Source organism: Kogia breviceps, chromosome 18 (genome assembly GCF_026419965.1).
Source record: "Kogia breviceps isolate mKogBre1 chromosome 18, mKogBre1 haplotype 1, whole genome shotgun sequence".
Classification (NCBI taxonomy): Eukaryota; Metazoa; Chordata; class Mammalia; order Artiodactyla; family Physeteridae; genus Kogia; species Kogia breviceps.
In genome coordinates, this window is record NC_081327.1 from 40,318,592 (window position 1) to 40,343,157 (window position 24,566).

Here is a 24,566-nt window from a genome sequence, read left to right on the forward strand (position 1 = left end):
TTTCTAATGCCTACCAGTGCTTGGCATATCTTAGGGTTTCAGTAAGTGTCTGTTGAATAAATAATTGGAGACAGAGGACAAAGCTTAGGATGGAAGATCAAGGCTTTGTTTTCTACATGTTGAGTAGAAGATGCCCTTAAGACAATCGAGTGGGTATGTGTTTTGAGCAGTTGTTGTTAGGTTGGGATGCCGTTCGAGATGATCATGGCCTCTATTTTAAACCATGGGAGTGAATAAATTTGTGAGGAAGGATGTGTGAAATTAGAAGGGAAGAAGAGGGCCCACGACTAAGGAGCAACCTCAACATGTGAGGGGAGGAGGTGAAACCAGCAAAAGAGACTGAAAAGCAGGGGTAGGGAGAAAAACTGGGAGAGTGTGCGGTCGACGAACCCAGGGAAGAGAGAGATCAAGGAAGAGGGGAGGCTCAACCATGCCATGTGCTGCTAGCAAAACAAGATTGAGGACAGACAGGTCAGTGTCTCGTAGACTGAGCAACTTCGAGGTAATTGGTGATTGTAATCAGAGCAGTTCTGGGAGAGTGGCAGAGGGGGAGGCCAGGCCGGAGTAGGCTGAGGAGTAAAAAGTTAGGACCTCTGAGAAGAGCATCCTTGGCAGGCTTTGTGGTTTTCAGCGGGGACCATGTTTGCTTAGAATAAATAAATTAACAGTTATCTCTGGGACATGGGATTTTGATTTTCTTCGTTTTACTCCTGTTGCTCTACCTTCAAAATACCTTTAGAACGTGACCACTTCTCACCACCTCCCCTACTATCTCTCCGACCTGAGCCACCATCATCTCTGACATCAGTGACTGAAGAGCCTTCTAACTGATCTGCCTGTGTCTACCGTGGCCCCCACAGTCTGTTTTTCATACAGCAGTCACCGTGATCATGGGGAATGTGATCAGTCATGCCACTCCTCTCCTTAAAACCCTTCACTGGCTCCTATCGTGAAGAACTAACAAAGCCCACAGAGCGTCCTACAAGGCCATTCGGGGTCTGACCACTGTGTCCTATCTGCTTACTGCTGTCCATCCATTGTGTATCTGACTTCCATTACTCTCTTCTCCTTTCTGTGCTGCAACCACAGTGGCCTCCTTCCTGTTCTTCTAACGCACCAAACCAGCTCCTGCCCCAGGGTCTTTGCACTGGTCCTTTCCTTTCCTGTGCACTCTTCCACTAGACACCATCTTGGCTAACTCACATCTCTGCTCAGATGTCATCTTCTCATTGAAGCATATCTGAGCTTCTCTATTTAAAATTTTAACCTGTGGGGATGAGGTGTGGGGGGAAATGGGTGAAGGTGGTCAGAGGATACAAACTTCCAGTTACAAGACAAATACATTCTGGGATGTTATGTACAGCATGGCAACTATGGTTAACAATACTGTCTTGTATCTTTTTTCATTTTATTTATTTATTTATTTGTTTATTTTTGGCTGTGTTGGGTCTTTGTTGCTGCACGTGGGCTTTCTCTAGTTGTGAGCGGGGGCTCCTCTTCGTTGCAGTGCACAGGTTTCTCATTGTGGTGGCTTCTCTTGTTGCGGAGCACTGGCTCTAGGCACGCGGTTTTCAATAGTTGCGGCACGTGGGCTCAGTAGTTGTGGCACACGGGCTTAATTGCTCCGCGACATGTGGGATCTTCCTGGACTAGGGATCAAACCCGTGTCCCCTGCACTGGCAGGCAGGTTCTTAACCACTGTGCCACCCTGGAAGTCACAGTAGTACTGTATTGTATCCTGAAAGTTGCTAAGAGAGTAGATCTTAAAGGTTGTCATGATAAGAAAAAAATTATGTGAGGTGATAGATATTGTCTAAACTTATTTTGGTAATCATTTGGTGATATATACATATGTGAAATCTTTATGTTGTACACCTTAAACTAATACAATGTCATATGTCAATTTTATCTCAATGAAACTAGAAAAAATTTTTAACTCATCCTCAGTGTTTTCAATCTCCTTTCTCCCTTCTCTTTTTTACTCTATAGCACTATCAATTTTCCAACATACTATGTAATTTATTTATTGTGCTTATTGTTTTTGCCGTTTTCCCCACTGGAATGAAAGCTCTACCAGAGTGGGAATCTTTGTCTGTTTTCTTCTCTAATGTATCCCCAAAGACTAGGACAGTGACTGGTACAGAGTAGACACTTAATAAATATTTGTTGGATTCATAAATGAGCATGCATTGTTTTTATGATAAGAGAAAAGGAAAACCAAATACTATGTGTTGGAAAGAAGAAGGAAAGCCTTCTCTGGATAACAGAAGAGATTTTCTCCATTTGAATTTCTGACTCTCTTTCTTCAGGAATGATTGTGAACAGCCTCTCTCTGTGCTACCACAACAAACTCATCTTAGCCCCTATGGTTCGGGTAGGGACTCTCCCAATGCGGCTGCTCGCCCTGGACTATGGAGCGGACATTGTGTACTGTGAGGTAAGGGGCTCCTGATCTTCCCGGAGAGCACTTCCACAGGTGCAGCCTCCCTGTCTGTGGGTGGGAGTGGTCAGGAGTTAGAGGAGGCAGAATGGCTCTCCCTTCACAGGTGCTCACTGAAGGCAGCAGAAGACAAACGTGCAGGGGTCCTGTGAGCCCTGCTGAGGACCAGTAGCCTGGGCAGCACGGAGCATTGTGGGACACCTGGGCCAGGTGGCTAAATGAGCATCGTGTCAGGTCACTGCTGTGGCCCCCATAGGAGTTAATATACATTCAGCACATGAATGAGTGAACTCAAGATCAGGAAGAGGAGGAAAAGGACCAGATTCAGGCCAGGGAAGCTGGATGGGGTTGGTTTTGGGAACCATAGGATATTCTGGTGGCAGTAGCTAGTGGACCAGCTACTGGCCGGATGCTGTGGAGAATATTAAGACTTCAGACCCAGGTTTAGAAAGCATCTTCTAACTTCTTGAGTTACAGGAGTAGCTGATATTGGATAGGGGCTGTGGGCAATAGTCCTCAATTGGGCATGTATCAGAATTATCTGGGCAGCTTCCCCCACAATCCCCAATCCTGATATGTCCCTCTACTCGGTGTGAGAGGTTAGAGAAACTACCCCAGTGCTTCCGATATTTTCATCTTTAAGAGCCACCTGCGGTGGGGTGAGCACTGTGGCTACAAAAGGGAAACACAAGGAATCCTTGTGGTGGTGGAACTATTCTGTGTCAACATCCTGGTTCTGATATTGTACTATGGTTTTGCAAGATGTTACCATGAGGAGAAATTGGGCATTGGGTACATAGAATCTCATATTCTTACAATTGCATGTGAACCTCCAATTATCTCAAGATAAAAAGTTTAATTGAAAAGAAAGCCACTGGTGTAGGGTCTTCCCTGGTAGTCCAGTGGTTAAGATTCCACGCTCCCAGTGCAGGGGGCCCGGGTTCATTCCCTGGTCGGTGAACTAGATCCCACATGCATGCCACAACTAAGAGTTCGCATGCTGAACTAAGAAGCCTGCATGCCACAACTAAGAGCCCGCATGCCGCAGCTAAACATACAGCATGCTGCAACTAAACACACCAAAACGAAGATCCCGCATGCCGCAAATGAGACCCAGCGCAGCCAAAATAAATAAATAAATATTTTTTTTTAAAAAAAGAAAAAAAGTTTAATTGAAAAGAAAGACACTGGTGTAGGGACCTCCCTGGTGGTCCAGTGGGTAAGACTCCGCATTCCCAATGCAGGGGGCCTGGGTTTGATCCCTGGTCAGGGAACTAGATCCCGCAGGCATGCCGCAACTAAGAGTCTGCATGCCGCAACTAAGAAGCCCCGCATGCTGCGACAAAGATCCCATGTGCTGCAGCTAAGACCCAGCACAGCCAAAATAAATAAATAAAATAATTAATAAATAAATAAATTTTAAAAAGAAAATTACCTGATTAAGGTACAGCTGTGGCACACAGATGTGAGCACTTGAAGGGTTAATGGATTGAGGAGTAAGCAGCAAAATGAGGAAGTAGAGATAAGGCTGCTGACTACCCCACAGAAATTCAAGAGGTGAAGGGAGGAAGTGTATAGCTGGAAGTGAAGGAAGATGGGTGAATGGAGTTGTTTGTTGGTAACTTGCTTGTTTGTAGCGTAGGAAGAAGGACTTAACAATGAGGGGAGGCCTGAAGATTTGGGGCATTAGGGGGATTTGTACGGCCAGGTCTTGGAGGGGACAGGATTCTTGACGAGGTGGTAGGACCTGCCTTCCCCTGAGATAGGGCAAGGAGGAGAGGGAGAAGATGATGAAAGGGAGGGAAACTGAGGGGTTTTGCCTGAGAGACTTGTTTTACAAGATGTAGGAAGCCAGTCTTCTGTTGGAAATGAGGGTAGCAAGTGTGGGCTAGCGACCTGAGGAAAGGAAGTGAAGGTGTTTTGGTCCTATTCCCATGGGGAATGGGCACTGGGAGATGTGCCTGGCAGGCAGGTGTGCACAGTGATACTGGTTTACAGCTTTATAGGAAGGAGAGCTTGAGAAGCCTGGCAGGGGGATGCCCATGGCAGGGATTGGCATGCCAGTATCTACAGCAGGGCAGGGGCAGAGGCATCTAGGGTGCTGACAAGGTGAAATGGGAAGGAGGGAGTATGTGTTGTCCAAAGGTGGGAGTCAGAAAGGGATTTTCCAGAGTCCAGGGTCACAGAGACCCAAGACCTGACTTTTAAGTGGTTTGTCGAAGTAGAGGTGAGGAGGTCCCAAACACGTGAGCTGGGCTGTTAGTGTACATCCATAAATCTTCCAGGCTGCCAGAACGTGCCTACGGCAGGGAGGAGCCTCTTCCCAGGTGCCAGTCCCAGCGGAATGTGGTAGTGTGCTAAGCATATTCATCTGGTCACTCAACCCTTGAGCCTACACTCTGGCCCCAGGGTGGTCAGCCATGGGTTAGGTATAGCCTTTCCTGGCCAGCACTCTCCTTGGCCTCCAGAAAAAACCTCTTGGATTTGGAAGGGGATTGGGAGGAGGAACTGTGAAGAATCAGGGACTCAGATTCTGAGGTCTGGGGAACCAAAAAGATGAAATCCCAGAGAACAGCTGTTACCTTTCATTACTTGTGACTCTCCTCCACCCCAGGACAGAGGGCGCATGCTAGCTCTTCATCCACTTAGTCAGTCCATGTTTACCAATAGGGTCCTGTGGGATGACTCAGACTCAAGGATGAAGCCCTCTGCTTCTTCCCTGCTGCCCCAACTCCATCTCTGTCCAGCTGTAGACCCCCCACGGTTGCTTCAAGGCTCGGGATGTATAGTGTCCCTCTCCTCTCTACCCGTGCTTCGTATACTGTCTCCATCAATTATTTGCTTACTCTGATGACCCTTCATGTCCCTACTCTCCCTAATCTTGTGCTGTCACGAAAAGTAAGAGTGGGTCCATTGAGTGCTAACCCTTTATTTTCAGATTCATTTATGTCTCTGCGGTGGCCATCCTGCTGGTTTCTTCTGTTAGACCAAGTGGTGGTAAGGGCTTCAGGCCTTTAAAGCACCAGCTCACCTGAGCTCAAACTTATTCTGGGGCAAGATTCTGAGGGTTGCTAAAATTGAGGAAAAGGCAGTAGTGCCTACATTGACATATTCAGCCTCCTTGGCCTTCACTTTTCCTGTGCGAGCAGCATTTTTCTGGGACCCCAGAGGGTGGAGTTGTATTCACTTGGAGATAATGTGGAGTGAAACACCAGGATGGAAGTGAGTGAGTGTGTGACAGCACGGTGTCTGCTCTGGACAGCCACTATGTGTTTATAGCCCTGGGGAAATCAGTCTGTGATGAGGTCACGGAAGCTGGGTAGTGAGAAACAGAGCAGACCTGCAGATTTCAGATGCTTCATCAGCTGCTTTGTTGAGAATCCTTAGGGTTGTTTGCAAGCACTTGGGAAGCCATGGTCCCAGGATTTATGTGGTGACTTCAGAATGTGACTCTCCTAATTGGTCAAAGCTTGGTTTTCCTCATGATTGTGACTAATCCATTCTTCCAGGGCTCTGCTTGAGTTTGGAGCAGAGTAAATACGGATTAAAACCCTTTGTATGTTTGATGAGTGCTTGCTCTGGGAGAGCCAATATGGCTTATGAACAAATTAAGGGACCTCTGCCAGAGGAGACCTAGGCCCTTTACCCAGACCTAGCTGCTGTGGAGCAGAGGCCGGTGGGCAGGCCAACTGCCCCTGCCTGTGGTGAGTAGGTCTCTGGGAACTTGGCCCTGAGTACTGGGAAAGGCACAGCATGGCGCCTGGTGCCCTCTGGTGGATCTAGAGTTGCTCTGCAGGCCAGCTGTGTAGATGATCTTACTGTGTTCCCCTGAGGTGACCCATCTGTGGGTTAGATCGTCAAACCACACCATCCACCTCTCAGGACCTAGTGTGGGACCTCGGGCATACCAGGCATACAGGCACCTCCTTAAACGGCCTGCAGAACCCTCAGCAGTTGGAGCTGAAGAAAGGATGAACCAGCTCAGCAAAGGTTAAGGGAGCAGTAGTCTGATTCCCCACCAAGGTCTGCCCTATTGATGGAGATTTCTAGGGGTTCATCAGATGTCACTTAAGAATTCCTTTTTTAAAAAAAATTAATTTATTTTATTTGTTTTATTTTTGGCTGCATTGAGTCTTTGTTGCTGTGTGCGGGCTTTCTCTAGTTGTGGAGAGCGGGGGCTACTCTTCATTATGGTGCATGGGCTTCTCATTGCAGTGGCTTCTCTTGTTGCGGAGCACAGGCTCTAGGCGCACCGGCTTCAGTAGTTGTGGCTCGTGGGTTCTGGGATGCAGGCTTAGTAGTTGTGGCGTACAGGCTTAGTTACCCCGTGGCATGTGGGATCTTCCTGGACCAGGGCTCGAACCCGTGTCCTCTGCACTGGCAGGTGGATTCTTAACCACTGCGCCACCAGGGAAGCCCCCTATTCCTTTTTATGAGAACAGTGGATGGACAGACCATGGATTGTCATACCGAGTGAAGTAAATCAGACAGAGAAAGACAAATATCGTATGATATCACTTATATGTGGAATCTTAAAAAATGGTACAAATGAACTTATTTACAAAACAGAAATAGAGTCACAGATGTACAAAACAAATTTATGGCTACCTGGGGGAAAGAGAGGGGGATAAATTGGGAGATTGGGATTGACATATACACACTACTATATATAAAATAGATAACTAATAAGAACCTACTGTATAGCACAGGGAACTCTACTCAATACTCTGTAATGACCTATATGTGAAAAGAATCTAAAAAATAGAGGATATATGTATATGTATAACTGATTCACTTTGCTGTACAGCAGAATCTAACACAACATTGTAAATCAACTACACTCAAATAAAAATTAAATAAAAACATAAAACCAAAAACAACAGGACTCCAGTGGCCCAGACATGAGGGGACACCTACCTTTTAATAGGCAGGATGAAGGGAGAAGGCAATATTCTTAAGAGACTTGGGTTACCAAAATGGGTACTTACATTTTTTTGTGTGGTAAAAAACACATAACATAAATTTTACCATCTTAACTGTTTTTAACTGTACAGTTCAGTAGTTGTGAAAAAGATCTCCAGAACTTTTTCATCTTGCAAAACTGAAACTCTGTGCCCATTAAACAACAACTCCCCTCCCCACAGCCCCTGGTAACCACGATTCTACTTTCTTTTTCTATGAATTTGAATTCTTTAGCTACCTTATGTAAGTGGAAATATGCAATATTTGTCTTTTTGTGACTGGCTTATTTCACTTAGCATAATATCCTCAAGGTTCATCCATGTTGTACTATGTAACAGGATTTCTTTCCATTTTTAGGCAGAATAATATTATATTATGTAATATGTATACTACCTTTTGCTTATCCATTCATCTGTCTGTGGACATTTGGGTTGCTTCTATCTCTTGGCTATTTTGCATAGTGTTGTGAATGTAGGTGTGCAGATACTCCTTTGAAATCCAGCTTTCAATTCTTTGGGATATATATATATATATATATCTATATATCTATATATATATATACCCAGAAGTAGGATTTGCTGGATCATGTGGTAGTTTTATTTTTCATTTTTTGAGGAACTTCCATACTGTTTTCCCTGTCTTTTGCGCCATTTTACAATCCCACCAGCAGTCCACAATTTCTAAAATGTTTGCCAACATTTGCTATTTTCTCTTTTTTTTTGATAGTAGCCATGTTAATGGATATGAGGTGATAGCTCATTGTGGTTTTGATTTGCATTCCTCTGATGATTAGTGATGTTGAGCATGTTTTTATATGCTTCTTGGCCATCAGTATATCTTCTTTTTTAACATCTTTATTGGAGTATAATTGCTTTACAATGGTGTGTTAGTTTCTGCTGTATAACACAGTGATCAGCTATATGTATACATATATCCCCATATCTCCTCCCTCTTGCGTCTCCCTCCCACCCTCCCTATCCCACCCCTCTAGGTGGTCACAAAGCACCGAGTGTGCTAAGTGGCTGCTTCCCTCCAGCTATCTATTTTACATTTGGTAGTGTATATATATCCATGCCACTCTCTCACTTCGTCCCAGCTTACCCTTCCCCCTCCCCGTGTCCTGAAGTCCATTCTCTATGTCTGTGTCTTTATTCCTGTCCTGCCCCTAGGTTCTTTATAACAATGTTTTTTTTTTTTTAGATTCCATATATATGTGTCAGCATACAGTATATCATCTTTGAAGAAGTTTCTATTCAAGTCTTTGCCCAGAATGGGTAATTTTTAAAACTTAGGAAAAAAAAAATTTATGGAAAAAGTTGCAGGAATGGACAAAGAACATCCATATACCCTTTACCCAGACTGACCTACTGTCAACATTTTGCTTGATTTGTTTTATAATTTGATCTCTCTCTTTAATATATGTATTTTTTCCTTAACTATTTGAGAGTACGTTTCATACATGATGATATCTTACTTCTCAAATACTTCACTGATATTTTCTAAGAATAAAGTCATTCTTCTATACAATTGTTATACAGCCATCATCTTCAGTGAATTTAATACTGATATTTTTTTCTGATCTTTCTTCCATATTCTAGTTTTGCCAATTGACCCAAAATTGTTCCTCTCAGCATTTTTTAACATCTTTTTTGAGATATGGTTCACATACCATATAAATCAACAATTTAAGGTATACAATTCATTGGCTTTTGGTGTATTTACGAAATTGTGTATCCACCCTGCAATAAATTTTTGAACATTTTCATTACACCAAAAAGAAACCTTATATCCATTAGCAATCACTCTCCAGTTTCTTCCTCCCCAGTCCCTGGAAACCACTACTCTACTTTCTGTCTCTATAGCTTTGCCAGTTTGGGACATTTCATATAAATGGGATCATGTGATACATGGCCTTTTGTGTCTGGTTTCTTTGCATTGCATATCATTGCATGTATCAGCATTTCATTCCTTTTAATGACTGATTAATAGTCAATTGTATGTTTATACCGCAATTTGTTTATTGGTTCATTAATTGATAGACATTTGGATTATTTCTACCTTTTGGCTATTATGAACCATGCTGCTATGAACACGCGTGTACATGTTTTTGTGTGGACGTGTTTTCATTTCTCTTGGGTATATACCTAAGAATGGAATTGCTGGATCATATGGTAACTCTATGTTTAAACATTTGAGGGACTGCCTGACTGTTTTCCAAAGCAGCTGTACCATTTTGCATTATCAGTAGTGGTGTATGAAATTTCCAATTTCTCCATATCCTTGCCAACACTTATTGTCTTTTTTTTTTAAAGATAGGTTTTATTTTGTATTTTTATTTTTTGGCTGCACCAGGGATTGAACACAGGCCCTTGGCAGTGAGAACGTGGAATCCTAACCACTGGACTGCCAGGGAGTTCCCCTCATTGTGGTTTTGATTTACATTTCCTAATGAATAATGATGTTGAGCATCTTTTCTTTTTTTCTTTTTTTGCCGTATGCGGGCCTCTCACTGCTGTGGCCTCTCCTGTTGCGGAGCACAGGCTCTGGACGCGCAGGCTCAGTGGCCATGGCTCACGGGCCCAGCCGCTCCGCGGCATGTGGGATCTTCCCGGACCGGGGCACAAACCTGTGTCCCCTGCATCGGCAGGCGGACTCTCAACCACTTCACCACCAGGGAAGCCTGAGCATCTTTTCTTATGTTTATTGTCCATTTATGTATCTTCTTTGGAGAAATGTCTATTCATATCCTATGCCCATTTTAATTTATTTATTTTTAAACATCTTTATTGTAGTATAATTGCTTTACAATGGTGTGTTAGTTTCTGCTGTATAACAAAGTGAATCAGCTATATGTATACATATATCCCCATATCCCCTCCCTCTTGCACCTCCCTCCCACCCTCCCTATCCCACCCCTCTAGGTGGTCACAAAGCCCCGAGCTAATCTCCCTGTACTATGCAGCTGCTTTACTAGCTATCTATTTTACATTTGGTAGTGTATATATATGTCAGTGCTACTCTCTCACTTATTCCCAGCTTACCCTTCCCCCTCCCTGTGTCCTCAAGTCCATTCTGTGTGTCTGCCTCTTTATTCCTGTCCTGCCCCTAGGTTCATAAGACCATTTTTTTTTAGATTCCATATATTTGTGTTAGCACACAGTATTTGTTTTTCTCTCTCTGACTTCACTCTGTATGACAGACTCTAGGTCCATCCACCTCACTACAGATAACTCAATTTCGTTTCTTTTTATGCTATGCTCATTTTTAAATTGAGTTATTTATCTTTTTACTCTAAAAGTTGTAAGAGTTCTTTATATATTCTGGATACTAGACCTTTATCAGATATATGATTTGCAAATATTTTCTCCCATTCTGTGGATCTTTTCCACTTTATTATTATTTTTAAAGACTTTTTTTATTTTTTAAAATTTTATTTAAGTATAGTTGATTCACTTTGTTTTGTGGGGTTTTTTTTTTTTTTTTTTTTTGGCTGCATTGGTTCTTTGTTGTAGTGTGCAGGTCCCCCACTGCGGCAGCTTCTCTTGTTGTGGAGCATGGGCTCTAGGTGCATGGGCCACAGCAGTTGTGGCACTCGGGCTCAGCAGTTTCATGGCATGTGGGATCTTCCCGGACCAGGGATTGAACCCATGTCCCCTTTGTTGGCAGGTGGATTCTCAACCACTGCACCACCAGGGAAGTCCCTGATTCAATTTATTGATAGTATCCTTTGATGCACAAAAATTTTTAATTTTAATGAAGTCCAATTTACCTAATTCTTTCCTTTGTTGTTTGTGCTTTTGGTATCATCTCTAAGAAATTATTGCTTAATCTAAGGCCACAGAGATTTATACTTAGGTTTTCTTCTATGAATTTTATAGTTTTGGCTCTTACACTTAGGTCTTGGATGCATTTTGAGTTAATTTTTTTTGAGTTAATTTTTGTGTACATTATGAGGTAGGGATCAAAATTCATTTTCTTGCATGTCCCAGCACCTGTTAAAAAGACAGTTCTTTCCCCAATAAATTGTCTTGATACTCTTGTCAAAAATCAGTTGGTCATAGATGTTTTGGTTTGTATCTGGACTCTCAAATCTATTCCATTGGTCTATATGTCTATCCTTATGCCAGTACCATACATCTTGATTATTATAGTTTGCTAGTGGGTTTTGAGATTAGGAAATGTGAATCCTCCAACTTTATTCTTCTATTTCAAGATTGTTTTGTCTATTCTAGGTTCCATATGAATTTTGGATCATCTTGTCAATTTCTGCAAAAAATGGCAGCTAGGATTCTGATGGGGTTTGTGTTGAATCTACAGATCAGTTTGGGGAATATTGCTATCTTAACAATATTAAATCTTCCAGTCGTTGAACATGATATATCTTTTTTTAAAAAAAAATTTATTTATTTATGTAGTTGGCTGTGCTGGGTCTTAGTGTGGCACAGGGGATCTTCGTTGCGGCATGCGGGATCTTTAGTTGTGGCATGAAGGATCTAATTCCCTGACTAGGGATCGAACCCGGGCCCCCTGCATTGGGAGCATGGAGTCTTAACCACTGGACCACCAGGGAAGTCCGGATATATCTTTTCATTTATTTAAATCTCCTTTAATTTCTTTAAACAATATTTTATAGTTTTTAGTGTACAAGTCTTTCACCTCCTTGGTTTCTGGCTGTCATTGTTTCTCATGAAAAATCAGTTGTTAGTCTTATTGAGAATCCCTTTTACATGGTAAGTCACTTCTCTCTTGCTGCCTTCAAGATTATCTCTTTGTCTTTGATTTTCAGCTGTTTGATTTTGATGTGTCTAGGTGTGGGTCTCTTTTAAGTTTATTCTACTTGGAGTTTGTTGAGATTCTTGGATGTGTAGACTAATGTTTTTCATCAAATTTGGGAATTTTTCTGCCATTATTTCTTCAAATATTTATTCTATCCCTTCTCTCCTTCTGGAACTCCCATTATTCATTTTGGCAGTGATTTTTTTTTTTTTTTTGAGCTGGCAGTCACACAGTTTGTTAATCTGAGTTTATTTGTGTTTATGAAAACAAGAGATATACCAAAGATTCTTTAACCAAACTGGAGGTTAAAAGACTATGAAGATAGGCCAGAGGTGGGGATGGAAATGTAGCATGGAGAGACACTGGTGATAAGCAAGATCAGCTCAGATAGAGAAAGCAAGCCAAGTGGAATGGAGGAGATGAAGGTAGCAGGATGTAATAGGAACATAACATGTGACAGATAAGGAAGAATAAGCCCATATATAATAAGGCACTTTAAAATTAAATGCTGTTCAAACATTGGGTAGCCATATGAATAAAAAGTGACTTAGAAAGGGCCTTAATTTTCAGATAAGTTAAAAAGCAAATTAGTTTTAAAAGGAAGACAAAAACCAATCAAAATTGTATACTTTTTCTTAAATAAATTTATTTATTTATTTATTTAATTTATTTTTGGCTGCATTGGGTCTTCATTGCTACACATGGGCTTTTCTCTAGTTGTGGCGAGCAGGGGCTACTCTTCATTATGGTGCGTGGAGTTATTGCTGCGGAGTCTCTTGTTGCGGAGCATGGGCTCTAGGCACGTGGGCTGCAGTAGCTGTGGCACATGGCTCAGTAGTTGTGGCTCCTGGGCTCTAGAGCGCAGGCTCAGTAGTTGTGGCACACAGGCTTAGTTGCTCAGTGGCATGTGGGATCTTCCCGGACCAGGGCTCAAACCCATGTCTCCTGCATTGGCAGGTGGATTCGTAACCACTGTGCCACTAGGGAAGCCCTATAATTATATTCTTAACTGTGATGGAGATAGATTTGGGAACTAGAAGGCATTGTTTGTAGCAAAATTGGAGTTGTCTCTTCTATAGAAATAAAATGATATGTATGATAAAAATTGAGGAAGTGATATTGATAAAGGAAAAATATTTGTGATAATTGAGACAGAAAAATAACATCTGATTTGACAAAGGATAGTTTTTTTTCTGCACAACTTGTATAGATGTAAAAGGCAGTTTGGTAGGAAGATGCACAGATGATACACTCTACTACATTGAAAAACAATGTTTGTTTTCACCAATTAAGGAAATACAGTGAAAAATAACCTATGAGGTTCTACTCTATAACCAAAGAGCTAACTAAAATGAATAAAATTGGTGAACAATAGTGTTGGTGTGTGGGTGAGCAGGCGCATGTGTTGTTTTATTGATGACAATTTAAATTAATTTCTCCACTTAACAACCAGGTGAACATCTGTTTGCATGTAAGGCATTGAAGTGGCTCCAGCAGATGTTCAGTGAGCACTAGCAATGTACTAGGTGCTAGTGATGCAAAGATGAATGAGACTGTGTCTAGGCCCCAAAGGCTCTTTCAGTGTAGTGGGGAGACAGAAAAGAAAATAAGACCATTCAAGGGCCATTTTGCCTCAAATCCTCCTCTTGGGGCCCTGAGGAGGACCTGGTCAGCGTCCTCAAAGCCCACCTTTGTGTGAACTGAGAACCTTCCTCAGGGCGTTTGTTGTCTAATGGTAAAGGTACGGTGCATCTGTAACTAGCATACAAAGAGGAAGTGGTCAGGCTGTGAAGGTAGACTGGGCAGGGGGTTTGAGGAATCCTGAGGAGGACAAGTTACTGCTGGCAGGGGTGGGGGCCCAGCAAGGTTTTGCCTCACTTTCCCCTGCTTGTTCTTAGCCGAAGCTCAGCCTGGCTGCAAACCTTCTTTTCATAAGCACAGGCCACTCAGTGCTGCCCACTTGTCCACCTGCCTTCTTGCCTGCCCCTGCAACCAGGATCACTGCCTACAGGGGCTCTGTGTTGGGGTCTTTCCGTCCCTGGGGACACCACATTGATTCTTGGGGCTTGGATGCCAACCGTGCATCCATACTGCTTGGTGGTGGTGATTTGTGTGGTCAGGCCTGGTGAGCGTCAGATACTTGATGACCTGGATGCAGCATAGAGAGAATAGCCACAGAAACACCTAGTGCATGCTTTTTAAAAAATTCTTTTTAAAAAAATATATTATTTATTTATTTATTTGGTCACGCCAGGTCTTCGTTGTGGCAGGCGGGCTCCTTAGTTGTGGCTTGCCGGGCCCCCTGCATTGGGAGCGTGGAGTCTTAACCACTGTGCCACCAGGGAAGTCCCATAAAGCATGTATTAACCTGGATGGTGGATATGCTGGGGGGAGCCCCATGGATACCATAGGACACCTTTGGCCACTTTAGCACTAAATGCTCCCATGAGGGAGCAAAGGTCATTGTGCTCACCCGGCTGGGGTTGTGACTTGTTGAGGCTTATAGGGAGTCAGTATGGGGATGAGTTCCAGGGCTGAGAGTTTCTTTCTATCTTCTTCTGGTCTCCCAGAACCCCTGGGCAGGAGCTTCTGGGCAGTGTGACAGGTTCCTGGCTCTTCAGATCTGTCTTCCACATCTATTGAAATGATCACTGAACAAAGCAGAGCAGCCTTGTCTCCCACCAAGAGGTAGAGAATGTCAACCCTTTAGGAGACTTGAATTTCCTTTCATTTTTTATGATCCTGGTTTTGAAGAACTCCCTTTTTCTTTTCTTTCCTTAGTCTTTGAATATCTCCAGAGCTGAGGAGCTCACCCCTTTCATTTCCACATAGTGTGACCCAGGTTGAATAGGGGTTGTAGACTTTTCTTTCCTGTGTCAATCTCAAATCTTCCTCCCTGTGCTTCTGTTCACTGGCTCCACTTTTATCCTTGGACGTTTCCTGGGAGCCCTTCACCTTGCCTTTTGCATATGGATGAGGTGGGAGGTTCTTTGAGGGGATGGACTGGAGCTGAGACTAGTAGGTGAGAAAAGTCCAGGTGTCCACATCCTAGGCTATTGTCTGATCTGATCTCTGATTCCCTGAGTGGCTCAACCCTTCTAGGCCCGAGACTCTGCAAGGTCCCTGGGAAGAGCAGCTGATGGAGGGGAGCTCACTTAGGCCCTTGCTTGCCATGCTTGGTTGGGGAGGACAGCACTGCGTGTCCCCAAAGCCATGATTTGCTGTTGGTAGTAGGGTGACAGGCCAAGCAGCCCCCATCAGGTGTGTGATGAAGGTCTTCCCCTCTATGCCCCAGACCTATGTGTCCAGGACTGACATGTGCCCTCTGGTTCCTCTGCAGGAGCTGATTGACCTCAAGATGCTTCAGTGCAAGAGAGTTGTCAATGGTGAGTGCAGCTGTGGTCCCAGGATTGTGTGTTTGCCTGATCATGCCCAAACTGTGCTACCACTTCCCTTGCCTGGGTGTCAGTGTCCTCCAGGGTGCTCCTTGCCTGTGTAATTTTGTGGATCACATGCTCTCTTTCTTTTAAAGATACATAGATTATAAGTCAATTTTAAAATAAATAATTAATTAATTTTTGGCTGCATTGGGTCTTCATTGCTGCACGTGGGCTTCCTCTAGTTGCAGCGAGTGGGGGCTACTCTTGGTTGCAGGGCGCAGGCTTCTCATTGCGGTGGCTTCTCTTGTTGCAGAGCACAAGCTCTAGGCACACCGGCTTCAGTAGTTCAGCATGCAGGCTCAGTAGTTGTGGCACACGGGCTTAGTTGCTCCGCGGCATGTGGGATCTTCCCGGACCAGGGTGCAAACCCGTGTCCCCTGCATTGGCCGGTGGATTCTTAACCACTGCGCCACCAGGGAAGCCCCCACATGCTCTCTTGAGAGTAGTCACTGCTCTCCAGAGACCATGACAAATAGCCAGATGTGAAACAGGCTGAGAATGCCTTCTACCCACAAGCTTGCTGGCATATAAATCACCAGGTTTCATAGTACAGGAGGGACCTTTGGGGTCAGGATGGCTTCAGCACTGATCCTGGCTCTGCCACTCGCTACCTGTGACCTTGGGCAAGTCACTTGACCTCTCTGCCTCCATTCCTTTAGCTGTAAAAGGGAAATCATAATCCCTGCTTTACTTAAATTACAGGGTTGGGGTGACGATCAAATAAGATAAGGGACATGTAAGACCTGTGCAAATGGAAGTGGTTGTGCTGAGTTGTGGTTTTGCTTATACTTTATTGATGAGGCTGATTCTGCTTTGATGAGAGTTGTAGTATTGTTTGAGGTTTTTGAAAAGTATACACGCTTGTGAAATCTTAATATAAGTTCACTAGAACATTTGTCAATTTTGTCTTTTAATTGTTTTAGATTTATATTTTCTTGTGTTATGAAAAATTCAATGTTATAGATGTATATAACCTAAAAATGAAGATCCCCCATAATCCCATACTTGAAGAGTAATCACAAGGAGAATTAACATGTACTTTTTACACATTTTGTAAAGTGTGTATATAAAAATATGACATGTTTATATATACTCTCTCCCCTATACACACACACACATGGGATCATGATACACGTTTTGCCACTTACTTTTCTTTTCTTTTTTTTTGGCCACACTGCGTGGTACACGGGATGCTAGTTCCCCGACCAGGTATTGAACCCATGCCCCCTGCAGTGGAAGCGCAGAGTCCCAACCAGTGGACTGCCCTGGAAGTCCCTGCCAATTACTTTTCTATTAGGACACTTTCCCATGTCAATACCTATAGATTTTGCCAGTACTTTAACAGGGGTTTCAGTATTTTGATGTTAAACAGAAAAGCTTAGTATTAACCACTACGTTTTTGTCATTCTTCTCTCAGACTGCTTACTGCCAGTCATGAGAAGTCTCTGCTGTTGGTGATCACTTCGATTACCTCTCCCAACATGTCACTGCTGTTACCCTGCCTTTTTAACCTTCTAATCTGTTTGTTGCTGGGATGATAATAACAGCTTCTCTTTATGGAAGTGCTTTACGTGCATTAAAGATCCCATTATTTCTCCGAATAGCATTTGAGATAGGCATATTCTCCCATCTGCCACATTGGACCCTTCCATGTGGTAGTCATCTTTGAAAGCTAATAACGTTAGTACCTATTGTAGAACTTCATTATGAAGAGCATGAGAGATTCTTGTTGTTTGCAATAGTTATGTTCTATAAAGTTGCTAAGAACACCAAATTAGCGAATATGGAACCATTGCTCCTAGGAGAAATACAGAGTTAGGTTCCTGTAAGCCTCTGGTCACACTCTTTCATTATGTATTTCAGATCAATATATAACCTTGTTTTATGTGTCTTTCTGTTTAAAGACACATTATTTAACATATACTGTTAATTCATTAACATCGAACTCACAGCCAACAGCACTATGATTTCATGCCTGAGTAAAGCTCGTCTAACACATGTATTTTCTCTGTAAGGCACACCACAGCTTTCTTATGCTTAGGAACACTACATAGCACTTCAGCAGTATGATTGGGGCCATTTGAAACATTGAGATCACCAACAAAAAGCACAAAAATGCAAAAAAAGAACTGGCATTAAATATACCACCATAAAGACACTTGTTTGCAGGATGAGAGCTGAAACAAGAAGGCAGAATGTTGCCTTGTTTGACCTCAGCTGGGAATATGTGCATTGGTGACAGAAATTTTTTGCAGTCTGTGAATGACCACGAAAACACCACAAGTGTTGATTTGGGGGTTACAAATAAATTTAGCAAGCAGGCAGATTTGCAAATACACAACTGCAAATAATGAGGATTGACTGTAATATCATAAATCTCCACTCACAGTACCTAGCACATGATAGATAAGTAATTAAGAACAGCAACTTGCTGAACTTCAGAGTGACATCTGGGAAAATTTGGGCAAAATCTGAAGCAAAGATAAGGTTCCTCTTGTCTTTGTACATCTTTTCTTCAACGTTAAAAACATTGCAAAATGTCATTTGCAGCAACATGGGTGGGCCAAGAGATTATCATACTAAGTGAAGTAAGTCAGACAGAGAAAGACAAATATCATATGTTATCACTTATATGATATGGTATCACTTATATGTGGAATCTAAAAAAATGGTACAAATGAACGTATTTACCAAACAGAAATAGAGTCACAGATGTAGAAAACAGACTTACGGTTACCAGGGGGGAAAGGGGTGGGGGAGTGATAAATTGGGAGATTGGGATTGACGTAGACACACTACTATATATAAAATAGATAACTAATAAGGACCTACTGTATAGCATAGGAAACTCTACTCAGTACTCTGTAGTGACCTATATGGGAAAGGAATCTAAAAAAAGAGTGCATATATGTATATGTATAACTGATTTACTTTGCTGTACAGCAGAAACTAACACAACATTGTAAACCAACTATACTCCAATAAAATCTTTTTAAAGAAATGTAAAGTACAGATGATTCCAAAGATTCATGAGGTCACTTCTAGCTGAGCAGAAAAATTTCTTCTAAGAAAGGTCATTTCTGGGTTTATAGACTGAAGGAAATGTGGGAAAAACCCAATTATATATGAGAAAGATATCACAATATATTGTATCTTGTGTTATTTTGAGGGTTCCATAATAAAGTAAACATTGCAGAAAGAAGGAATCCAAAACAATGAATAATTCATTAAAAAAATCTTTTTCTCCAAAAAAAAAAGTGCAAAATGTAAACACCATGCAGAGAAAGTGCATAAAACACAAGCACACGGTTTAATAAATAATTGTAAAGCGCGGGACCATGTAACTCACCATCCTTAGGTCAGGGAATAGACCATCATCAGCACCTCAGAAGTCTCCCACGTATACCCTGATTTCTTTCAAGTATAGTGTACTTCTAGCGTCCCATTTTTCCCTTCAAGGTGATACTTTTGTTGTGTTTTCTTCCAGGAGTTAGGCGAGGTTGAACCTGATTCTTCACTGAGTGGCCCTGTATGTTTGTCTTTTCTTGCAGAGGCGCTCAGCACAGTCGACTTTGTTGCTCCCGACAACCGAGTAGTCTTCCGCACCTGCGAAAGAGAGCAGAGCCGGGTCGTCTTCCAGATGGTACCATATCCCGGGACAGAGCAAATTTCCCGTTTCATGCCTTGTGCCGGGCCAGGGTTACACGCCTGGGCTCCACTGCACAGTGGTCTTCAGTCTTCCTGAAGACCCTGCTTTAAACGGTTTTCAGAGATCTGCTCATGAGCGATTACACAGTTGGAGATGGTTTAAGTTATTAGCAGTCTGTTAAGTGCCTCCAGTCTCAAATTTATTTAATTTAATTAATTAATTTATTTATTTTGCGGTACGCGGGCCTCTCACTGTTGCGGCCTCTCCCATCGCGGAGCACAGGCTCCGGACGCGCAGGCTCAGCGGCCATGGCTCACGGGCCCAGCCGCTCCGAGGCATGTGGGATCTTCCTGGACTGGCACATGAACCCGTGTCCCCTGCTTCGTCAGGCGGACTCTCAACCACTGCGACACCAGGGAAGCCCTCAAATTTAATTTAATTTAATTTAATTTTCTTCATTGTAGGGACTGTCTATTTGGCATGACTTACATATTTTTATTCCCTAGCATTAGTTGCTCAGATCATGGTCTTTGTTTTGTGTAATCTGTATCTATTTTCCATAAAAAAAAATTAAGTTTCTTGAAGCGTAGTTAAGATTTGTGTTAGGATTGTAGTGATTCTCTAGTTCTCTTCTCGCGCTTTGGGCATTTCTCGATATTTTTTCAGAAATACTTACTGAATGATGTTTAGGTTTGTAAAAAATTGGTAACAATGAGTAGCCTTATGATAAAGCAAATATAGCAAAATGTTAATTGTAGAATCTAAGTGGTGGGTATATGAATGTTCACTATAAAATTTTTCCAACTCTTTTGTATGTTTGAAAGTATTCACAACATTGATGACATTTTCTCAGCCTTCCAGGTGCACTTTTGGCCTCCAACAGGGAGCTAGTCCCGTGGGCTAGCTGTTGGAGAGAATGCCAGCTGGACTTCACTTGCTGGTGTGTGTGTGTGTGTGTGTGTGTGTCTGTGTGCGTGCATGGCGTGCCTGAGTGTGTCTGCGCATATGGACCTGTATCAGGGCAGCGGTTGATATAGCCTCTTGTGTTCCCAGGGGACTTCAGATGCAGAGCGAGCTCTTGCTGTGGCCAGGCTTGTGTAAGTTCTTCCCTGTTTGGTACTGTCTTTGCCTCTCTTGTGGGCTGTGAGGTCTTACTGTTCCTGGGGACTTTGGAGGTGACCACCCTCCTGCTTCCTAGTCCACTGCCTTCTGTTTCCAGGTTAAAAGGCTCAGGTTCCCTTCTCTATTTGCTGCGTCCAAGGGCTGCCCTGGGACTCACGTGAACGCACTGTCTGGACCCCAGAGAACCTCTGGGTGGGAGCCTATTTTTTAGTGTTTATTTGTGAGATTTCCTTTGCAGAGACTCTCATGACTGTGAACTCTGAGGTTTTAAATCTCATGAAGTGTAGGTAAGACTTACTGTTTCCTAAATTAATGAAGGCAGGAGAGTAATGTGGTTAAGGAGAGGGGCCTTAGACTTAGACCTGGGTTGGAATTCTGGCTTTGCTACCTGCTGACTGGGTGACCTAGGTAAGTGATTTAACCTCACTGAGAACTTAGTTTCCTCATGTATAAAATGATACCAATAGTACCACCTCCCTCTGGTGTTATAGGGAAGGGTAAATGAAATGATGCATGTAAATGTCTTTGCAGTATGTGGCACGTAGTAAGTTGTTAGCTGTTGTTATTAATTACAACAAGGGTGAGAAGGAACTCGGGCAGTAGTTGCTGCTGGTCACAGACTGGTAACTGTGTATGTAGCAGATGAGGAGGAAAGGGTCCTTTCTACATCTGAGACTTGTTTGGAGGAAGCCAGCTGTGCAGCCTAGCACGCAAAGACAGTCCTCCACTTCCTCCAGAACCAGTGCTCTGGGAAAGGGCTCTTGTGCTTATGTCACTTTTGTGCATTATGGCTCTCACTACCCAGTTAGAACAGGGACTCTGCGATGGAGCGCAGTGTGGCTGTCATTCCACATTCGAGTTATCGGATACAACTCAGAACTAGCAAAATCCTCTACAACTAGCCCTTCCTACATGTTTGAGCACATTATGTTCTTCCTCTGGATCTCTGCCCAGGAGGAGAGGCGGTTGCACATTTTAGAGACAGGATTTTTCAGCTTCTGTCTCTGAGGGTTTGTGCGTTTTAGAGGGCCAGGGAACATTAAGAATTTCATGAGCACAGATGCATACCTTTGACTTTATGTCCTACGCTCCAGTTGAATATTTATTACCTTTCCTCCTTCATGTTTTTCCAGAGAAAATGATGTGGCTGGTATCGATGTCAACATGGGCTGTCCTAAAGAGTATTCCACCAAGGTAAACTGATTTCATTATACTCTTCACAAATATAGGGTGCAGATTAAAGGAGACTGACAAGAGGTGATGACTAAGTACAGTACCTGACTTTGGACTAGATCTGTACTAATGGGCAAAATGCTCAAAAGGATATTATTAGATCAACTGGCAAAATTGGAATATAGACCATGGTAGCTTACCTAAAAATACTGTATCAGTGAAAATATATGAAGTTGATAACTTCTGTGGTTATGTAAGAATATCCATATTCTTAGAAAATACACACTGAATTATTTAGGGGTCAAGGGCTATGATATATGTAATTACCCTCAAATGGTTCAGGAAAAATTTTAAATGTGCACACAAACATATACATATATACATAAATAAATACACACACACACACACACACAGCACTCGTGCCCAAGTAATAAAACAAATGATGTAAATATTAAAAGAAAGAATAATGTGAACAGGGCTTTGTTTTTTCATGAATAAAAATAGAGGATGCAATATATGTGTCCCCACTGTCATATCAGAAGAGACCAGACAGGACCGCTATGAAAGCTCAGAGAAAGCAGCAGAAGGGCAGCCCTTAAACTCAGGATCCTGTGGGGAAATGTAGTCCTTGATGAGGAGGTTTGGGACTCTGCGGGCAAAGGGAGTGGCACAAGCAGGGACCCAGAGGCCAATGTGAAGTAGAGGCAGGGAACCTTGATTTGACCAGAGGGTTGGGAAGTGGGTAGTGAAGAGGAAGCAGAGGAACACAGGATTGAAAATCTTGGTTGGGACCAGATTAGCTGAACTTTGATTTTAGATACCTCTGATCTTTTTCGAACAGAGAAGGCTTGTGATCAGAAACTTAGTTTCTTCCCCCAGGGGAAACCAATGTTACTAGTTTGGTTTTTTTTGTTTTGTTTTGTTTTTTTGTGGTAAGCGGGCCTCTCACTGCTGTGGCCTCTCCCTTTGTGGAGCACAGGCTCCGGACATGGCTCACGGGCCCAGCCGCTCCGCGGCATGTGGGATCTTCCCGGACGGGGGCACGAACCCGTGTCCCCTGCATTGGCAGGCGGACTCTCAACCACTGTGCCACCAGGGAAGTCCTGTTACTAGTTTCTTGTGTGTCTTTCCAAATATATTCTATAAATATAAATACTAATCTGGAAGCCATGTGTCTAGTTGATTCAAGTGGAAAGAGGCCAGAGGTCAGGATACAGATGTCGGAGATGAGTGTTTTGGGTCCACAGGAGAGACCAGGGATGGAGATAAGAGAAGCCAAATTGGAGCAGAATCTGATAGCACTTGGCTGGCAAATGATTGGACTGGGAGTGGGAGGCAGGGTGAGTGGTGGGGGTAGAGGGAGGAAAGACTGGCAGCCAGGAAGACGGTAGGTCTTCAGTGTCATCAGGACTACTGGAGGAAGAGGATGTTTGGAGCGGATAACAAGGACAGCTTGGGGTTGGCTGAGTGTGAGGCACCAGAGGGACTCCTGCAGGGCCGTCTCTGGGAACCTTATCACAGGGTGCGAGGGTCTGCAGTGTAGACATAACAGATGTCCCCATAGCCCACTGCCCAGAGTTAGCCACTCTGCTCTCAGGAGTTACTTGGCCTGGGGACCTTTGATTTAGGCCAGGAGGCTGAAGACTGCCTGAGGGAAAGGCCCTTTGGATGCTTGAAAACCAGAGGGCCTTGTGGACAACTGCTTCAGGAATCGTGGAGGTTTGAAATTGTCTATGAGGAGTTGAAAACATCAGGCTCTGTTTTGCTACCTTCTCATTACTCCTTTGTGTGCCTGAGTTATGTACAGAGCAGAGTTGGAGTTGAAATGGTCGGAATATTCTCCCTGAGATCGTGGAGTGAAAAAAGCAAGGAGCAGAATTGTATAGGGTGTATCACCATTTATATATGGGGGATGGGGAATTAAAATATATATTTACTTTTCTTTTTATATAATATATTTGGAAAGACACACAAGAAACTGGTGACACTGGTTTCCCCTGGGGAAGGAAACTAAGCTTTTATTTGGTTTTGCATAGGGAATAAATTCCCTTTGCAGGGGTACTATTCAAAATAATTAACAACAGTCACAGCACTGGCACTGACCAGTCAGAACAGATACCTCCCAGTGTGCTTTACCAGTACATGCCAGCTGAATATCTGCTCTCTTCTCATGGTTCAAAAACTGAAGTCATATTAAAAAAACTAATTGAAAAAAAAAACAAAAACAAAAACAAAAACAAAACAAAAACTAATTGAATAGTTTTCCCTCCTTCTAAGGAGGGAGAGTTCTTACTCTTTATCCTTTTGAACCTTTAAGATTTTTAATATGTTGCCTGTTCTAAAAAGCAAGTTAAGAAGTTAAATAGAAAGGGAGGAAGGAAGGAAATACCAATTGGAAAAGCCATTGTTGTCGAAGGGGCAGTGAGACTGGATTTTAGATCCTGTGATTCGACAAGGAAGGGCCGGATCATGTGTGAGGTGAAGGACAGACGGAGTCAGGGTGAGTGGCCAGGGCTTCCTGAAGGCCTGTAAGGTTTGTATCTGGAGCTAGTCCAGGGCTAGTAGCTCTGTTCTTTTAGTTCTCCTCTGAAATTCAGGCTCAGTCTGCGCTGCTTCTCTCTGGTTCTAATGTGTAGTTCTTAAACATGAAATTAAACTGTAATAACTGAATTTAAACCTTCTGAGCACATTCCTTGAGCATGCATTAGTACGTAGTCTATATACTTGACAGCATATATTTATTGGATTTGTTTTTCTCCCCTTCACCTCACTCTTAATGGGCTCAGATTTTTAACATTCTCCCCTCCTCCACTTATTAAAGTAATTCATACCATTGCCCAGGACTTGGATAATATAGAAAAGTACAAAAAAGAACAATAAAATCACCAGTAATCACACTGTTAAGAGACAGCACCTGGTGTTAATGCTGAGATTTAAGTGACTCCAGGGGTTGTTGATTCCATTAGCTAGGGCTTTTGTTAGAGTTTGACATTGGTCTGGGCGC

The 24,566-nt window shown here is 42.9% G+C and overlaps 1 protein-coding gene across 6 annotated transcripts in view; it reads left to right on the forward strand.

The window, feature by feature from the left end:
* The window catches only part of DUS2 (dihydrouridine synthase 2), a 43,044-nt gene that overhangs the window by 3,225 nt on the left and 15,253 nt on the right, over window positions 1–24,566 (forward strand). For 3 of the 6 annotated variants that reach the window (XM_059044875.2, XM_059044874.2, XM_067019770.1), the window contains 5 exons: window positions 2,310–2,437; window positions 15,519–15,564; window positions 19,170–19,261; window positions 20,321–20,364; window positions 21,523–21,583. In XM_059044875.2, coding sequence (XP_058900858.1) covers window positions 2,312–2,437; window positions 15,519–15,564; window positions 19,170–19,261; window positions 20,321–20,364; window positions 21,523–21,583 — 369 coding nt within the window. In that variant the 5' untranslated portion in view covers window positions 2,310–2,311. The remainder of the gene's footprint in view (window positions 1–2,309; window positions 2,438–15,518; window positions 15,565–19,169; window positions 19,262–20,320; window positions 20,365–21,522; window positions 21,584–24,566) is intronic. The other 3 variants (XM_067019772.1, XM_067019773.1, XM_067019771.1) reach the window with 1 other exon arrangement.